This window comes from Podarcis filfolensis (genome assembly GCF_964270895.1).
Source record: "Podarcis filfolensis genome assembly, chromosome: 13".
Lineage (NCBI taxonomy): Eukaryota > Metazoa > Chordata > Lepidosauria > Squamata > Lacertidae > Podarcis > Podarcis filfolensis.
In genome coordinates this window covers 20,467,419-20,473,922 of record NC_139615.1, presented here as the reverse complement: position 1 = coordinate 20,473,922, position 6,504 = coordinate 20,467,419, and the positions used below count along the sequence as shown (strand labels likewise).

Sequence of the window (6,504 nt, the reverse complement as noted above, 5' to 3'; positions counted from 1 at the left end):
ACATAATAGGACACCTCTTTGATATTTTTTTTTTTAAGTAATCCCCAAAGCGCTATTGCAATAACGTTGTTTGTGCAAGGAGATCTCATATTATTATAAGTATTTGCATGTGTTTCATAATGCAGTGATTTCCTACGCATTTATAGCGCCTTGTGAGTTTTCGGCTTTCAGAGACATAACGTGATCCAGTCATCCTTGCAACAACCTTGTATGGAAGTCCAGCGTTATCCCCATATTGCAGAAGTGGGACTGAGGCTGAGAGAGCGGTTTGCCTATAACCGCGAGGGGGGCGTCTCGCAGGAGTGAGGTTTGATTGAGAGACTGCCAGGTTCATAGTTCAGTCTGCGGGCTGGCAGCCACTAAGCTACACAGCAGTTTTATTAATAGAAATATAACTCACGCGGGTGATTCTCCTCTTTATTAAAGCAATAAGTAACTGGGAGGAAAGGCTGGCGGAGGGGTGGGAACGCTGTAACAATATTTGTACAACGTAGGATACAGCTTTCCTTTTACCTCTTGATTAGTAATAATTTGGGTACGTTATTGTCATGTTCATCTCAGACTACTTGCACATTCCAGATTAATGCATTAAACTCATCCTGCCCAGGCACAACATAAGGAAAGCTAGTGGAACAGACATGAATTACAATAATTTATTAATTACTCTCTCAGGATTGCCTCATTAATCTAACTGCGTTTGGAGTCTCCCTTTCTCAGGTGCTACTGGCAGTTGGAGGGTAACAAAGTTTCCCTCTCCAACATGGAAGACAAGTAACATTATACAATACAGTGGTACCTCGGGTTACATACACTTCAGGTTACATACGCTTCAGGTTACAGACTCCGCTAACCCAGAAATAGTGTTTCAAGTTAAGAACTTTGCTTCAGGATGAGAACAGAAATCGCACAGTGGCAGCAGGAGGCCCCATTAGCTAAAGTGGTGCTTCAGGTTAAGAACAGTTTCAGGATAAGTACGGACCTCCGGAATGAATTAAGTACTTAACCCGAGGTACCACTGTATGGAAAAGTATGAGGGGAAGGGGGTTACAGCACAACCCTATGCATGATTAATCAAAAGTTCAGTGGGACTTCTTTTATTTTTACATTTGTATCCTACCTTTCCTCCAAACAGGCACTTCTCTCCATTTTATCTTCACAACAACCCTATGAGGTAGGTTAGGCTGAGAGACAGTTCCTTCCAAGGCAGTGTGTATAAGATTGCAGCTGTAATTCCTTTTGTTTTGTTTTGAAATGCAAAACTCAACTTAATACATTTGAATGTGTATTTAATTAAATATGTAAACTCGCAACCTTGGCCCACATCTAAATTTGACTTCCCTCAAATTTGCATGCAAATTAAACATGAATCTTCCACTCGCTGCATTTCCATTTGTTTCCGTTTGGAATTATTATTGAATATGAATGGGAATAATTCATATTAAATGAGTTTGGGTGCTCACTGTGATTGGATGTTCATTACATTTACGGCTGTTTCGCTTTTTTGGCCAGGTATGGCATATTGTAAATCCAAAATAACTGTTGGATTGCAGTCAAGCTTTTGAACTCGTACCTGATTTGGGCCTCTTCATTAAAACTTCAGAACAAACATGAGGGAAAACACATTTTTTAATGTAGGTTAGGTTGTGAACATTTCTAAAATAAGGTATTGTTCTTCTGATGTCTCAATCTAGAAATTACACCTGTGTTCTTTGAAACCCTTACTTGTGAAAGCAGGAAGTCTGTGTGGCCGGTGACAGCTAGTCAGGCCCAGCACCAACACCCAGTACCTTTGGGCAGTTGCTGGTGTTGCACTCATGCCTCATGTAGGGTGGCTGGGCCTTCAAGCTGTCATTAAAAATATCCCAAAATGCAAAGTATTTTGGGAGTTATTGTGGGAAATTCACACATGCTCAGAGCGCCCTCTTTGTATTGTTTCACATATGGGCCCAAGAGCTAAAAACAAAACATAAAAGTTGTTGCCCCAGAATTTAGTTTAGCGCTGGCAAAAGAAATATGTGAGGGGATTTGGAGGGGGCAGGTTGGAGGAGGAGGGTTCACTTCAGGGCGGTGGGAGAGGAAACTTTTGGGCTCCACAGACCTGATCCTTACCAGGATTGGCTTTGCAAGTAAAACCACCTAACTACCAATCGTCTAACATCACAATGAGGCAGCGGTCAGCAAGGCGCTGCTGCTAAAATGGAGAAAACAAACATCATTTTACCAGGGGCTTCAGTAAAGGGGTTTGCATTGAATTCTGTCAAGATGAGCAGGATTTAACGCCCCCCCCCCATCAATAGCTGGTGAGCTGGAGGGTCAAATCCTGCCACAATGGCTGCACGCACAGCCAAAACAGAATTGAACCCTGCCCATCAGCTGGCATCACTCACCTATTGGAGTGGTGTCAGGTGGTTGATAGGCATGTGTGGTTTGGGGGGGAGTGCCTGGCGTGCTCTGGTCCATGGGGTCACGAAGAGTCGGACACGACTAAACGACTAAACAACAACAACAAATGGCTTGATGGGCCAAGGTTGGCCGACGGGTCGGAGGTGCCCCATCTTTGCTTCAAGGCATGGAAAATTTAAATGGTAGCTCCCCAACTGATCCAAACTTCCCCAGGGCTGATCAAAACTTTGGGAGATAATTAACATTATGTCCAGGGCAGGTCAGCGGTAAGCTTTGTCAGGCCCAAGATCTACAGCAGCTGCTCAAGGATAATAGAATCATATACAGTCATACCTTGGATCCCAAACGCCTTTGTACTCAGACATTTTGGCTCCTGAACACAGGAAACCCAGAAGTGAGTGTTCCAGTTTGCGAACATTCTTTGGAACCTGAATGTCCGACAGGGCTTCCATGGCTTCCAATTGGCTGCAGGAGCTTCCTGCAGCCAATCAGAAGCTGTGCTTTGGTTTCCAAGCATTTTGGAAGTCAAACAGACTTCCGGAACGGATTTCGTTCGACTTCCAAGGTACAACTGTAATTGTAGAGACGGAAGGAACCCTGAGGGTCATCTAATCCAATCCCCTGCAATGTAGGAATCTTTTGACCACCATGGGGTCTGGAACCCACAACGCTGAGATTAAGAGTCTTGTGTTCTGACTGAGCTATCCCAGTTTTTGACACCAGGAGGCCTGCAGGCAGAAACACAGCCAGCAGCCTCCTTTGGAGCCTTGAATAAATTATTGCTTTTTCACGACAAGATAGGGATCATCTCATGTTCTGTGTCTTGTCACAAATTTGGGAATCGTTGCTGTTACTGAAGGAAATCAGATCAAAACCTCTAGGTACGTGTGTTAGAATTATTTCCTGCTCTTGTGCCCTCAACAGCCATCCCTGTATATCCAATTCAGGAACGGTAAGAAACATTCAGACTTTCAGTTCCCTGCTTCCAGCCCCAGCCGAACATTGCTGATCAGCGCAGTGAAGAACAGAGAAGCATTTTTACCGATATGAAAATAATTTAATGAAGGTTTTATGTTCCAAAATCCATCGTGCGGCTCTGGGACACAATAGGCAAGGGGGCTGGTTTTGATCTCCCCTCTTTTTTTTTGGTGTGTCTTTGCACCCCCGTGTAGCCAAGTGAAAAGTCTTTCAAGTGCCCCATGGCCTCTGTTTGCACCAAAATGTCCCCAAAGTGACACCGGTAATGGGATCTGCACACGAATACCACCATTCCCTGCCCCCCCGCCCCAATTCAGCATCCACGGATGAGCCTGTAGAACTGAAGGCTTTCCCCACTCCAACCTCTTTGAGGATGCAGCCAGGATCTCACCATTCCCAGGCCTTGGCGTCTCACAAAACGTGAACCTGCGAGATGCCTGAACTTCCATGTGTTATAGAGAACGCATCTCTCCTGTCAAACAGTCCTAAATTCCATGCAGGTATGAATCCTGCCACGATGGGAGACTTCCACCAAAACTCTTTGTCCCACAGGTAAGGTTTACAAAACCCCAGGGAAAATCCCAGCTTCAAAGAAGGCACAGATGTCTCCCTCAAAGGGATGTGGCAATAGGATTCTCACCACCTCAGTACTCTCCTGGCCCAGAGAAGGTTGTTTAGACAATGTTGCTACACAAGTTCCTGCTGTCAAAACAACTTTCAGTTTCTCCAGAACGTTCTTATCTGTGCCAAACAGTGCATTGGCTTCCATTAAATTCTGGCTCCCCTGCCTCCCACCCGGAGAGCATATGCTTATAAGGTTGGTCTCTTGGTTCCTAGCAAACTGAGGAAGTTCTGCTCCAGGGATCTGGCAGTAGAAAGGGAGCTGGTCATGACAGGGGTGAAGGTGGAATTTATAAGGTTCGCATGGCCTCAGATGGTGGAGATGAGAGATTTGAGAGAGGACTGGTTGGTGGACGAAAGGTTCTCGTAACTGTGGCACAGGCATGAGCAGTCCGAGGAGGCCTCGTCGTCCCCGGCAACCCCGCCCCCGTTGCGCAAGGGGCGGTGGTGCGGGGCGCCACGAGTGGTGCAGATCACGACCCGGGTGTGGCGGTAGGCCACGGCCCACGCCTCGCCCCCAAGGCACTGGCAGCGGCTTCGAGGGCCTTTGGAGGAGAAAGGGCCCAGAGAGCTGCCAGTCTTCTTCTGCACAAAAAGGCAGGTCCTGGAGATAAGAAAACAAACAAAGAGTGCAATCAGGTGAGTCAGAGATTGACGCCACCACTAGTAACGGCCCAGCATCCTGAGCACGTATCTAATGTCCAACGTGTACAAGATTCTCTAGATTAAAGGTAGCCAGTGTGGGGATCTCTAGATGTTTTTGGACTACAGTTCCCAGCATCCTCTGCCAACATGACCAAAGTGACTCACTTCCTCTTAACTCCTTGTCATTCCACAAAAAGGGGGCAGAATCTAGGACTCTTTGCTCCCTACAATACCGCCCCCCCAATATCGCCCAAAGATGGGAATGAAATGCAGAACCTCTGTCTGACTCCCATCATCCAGCTGAAACCCCAGCCTACCTCTTGCGTAGATGGTACGAGATGATGAGGATGGCTAAGATGAAGGTCCCTGTAGCTGTGTACATCACCCAAGCTGTGTTAACAAAAGAACAGAAGACACTATTTATGTACAACCTTCCACTGAGATCTAGAAAGCTACAGGGCAGGGTTGATTAATCACCAAGCTGAGTCCCCTACAGAATTAAGTCTTTTTCTAGCTCTCACAATGAAAAGGAAATTACTTTCAGACATTGCAAATATGATAAGAGGATGCTATACTGGTCAGCTTACATTTCTGTGTAAAAAGCTGACCAATACCTGCTTGGTAGAGACATCCTGTGCATTTCATATAAATTTATAATGTCTGCTGCGTCACGCAGATCCAAAAACCCAAAAGGTCAGCCATTTCCAATCTGTTTATTGAGCCAAAGTAGGAAGCCGGTTGGGATCTGTGATCAGACCTACCATCTATTTTTTAAAAGCAGTTCTTTTTAAAGCCAGCAGCTTTGATCACAGAGCTCCAACATCTTGTTTATGTTTGTCAAGAGTGGTGATTTAAAACAGGGACAGGGAATCAGCGGCCTTCCAAATGTCATTGGACAACAAGTCCCCTTATCCCTGACCACTGGCCATGCTGGCTGGGGCAGATGGGATCCAGCACCACTTGGAGGGCTTTGGGCTCCCCTTCCCCGGTTTAAAGCACCTTCTAGTCCCTCTGACATTGCACAGCCTCCTCACCACCAGGCCTTTGGCTGATTGACATCTGATGCCCTTTTAAAATGTGTTTTTGTAAGCGGGGATTATTACGTTGTATTTGTTTTTATGATGTATTTTGTGTGGGTTTTTTATTGTGATTTTATGTTGTGAACCCTCCTGAGATCTGCGGGTATAGGATGGTATACATATTTAATAAATAAATAAAAAATACAAACTTGCCACCAGGTTGTGCCAAATGTTCTATATAACCCTCAGCACAAAATAAAGATTGGGAGGTGGGCGTTGTACAGCAAAATACACCTAGACGACGGTCTTGTGAGCCACTTTAGGGCACAAAAGGGGCACACAGATTAAAATAATGATAGTAATAGTAACAATAACAATAATAAGACTACAGTATTTGGAGAAGAGAGAAGACCCATGAGAAAGCAGAAGTTGGCTCCACATTTAAAGGGCCCATCCACATTTTTGTTTGTCCCATGATTTCAAGTCATGGGTCCAAGAGGGTTTTTTCTGGGGGGGGGCGGGGGGAATTGGTCCTGCTGCTTTCCCTGGGAAAACCTGCAGTTTACTGCAGAAATGGAACAAACTCAAAAAAATCCTCTTGGACAAGGAGCTGTTTATTTTCGGAGGGAAATTTAAAACATGGTGCAAATCTGTGTAAGGTGTTCTCTGTATACATCTCTCTCTCTCTCTCTGTGTGTGTGTGTACACATAGCGAGAGCTTTGCATGCATGTTGCCAGACAATAATGTAGTAGTCATGTTAGCAATGTAAGGTTCCTCAATTGCACCATGTAAGCACTCAGCAATCTGAGAGACTTGGGGTTTTTTTGTTTCATGCTC

General features: G+C 45.4%; 1 protein-coding gene across 2 annotated transcripts in view; it reads right to left on the bottom strand.

Moving 5' to 3' along the window:
• Positions 1-3,438: 3,438 nt before the first annotated feature.
• Positions 3,439-6,504, bottom strand: part of KREMEN2 (kringle containing transmembrane protein 2) — a 30,323-nt gene continuing 27,257 nt past the window's right edge. For both annotated transcript variants that reach the window (XM_083580323.1, XM_083580324.1), the window contains exons 7-8: positions 4,965-5,037; positions 3,439-4,606 (exon numbers count right to left, since the gene is read on the bottom strand). In XM_083580323.1, coding sequence (XP_083436449.1) covers positions 4,312-4,606; positions 4,965-5,037 — 368 coding nt within the window. In that variant the 3' untranslated portion in view covers positions 3,439-4,311. The remainder of the gene's footprint in view (positions 4,607-4,964; positions 5,038-6,504) is intronic.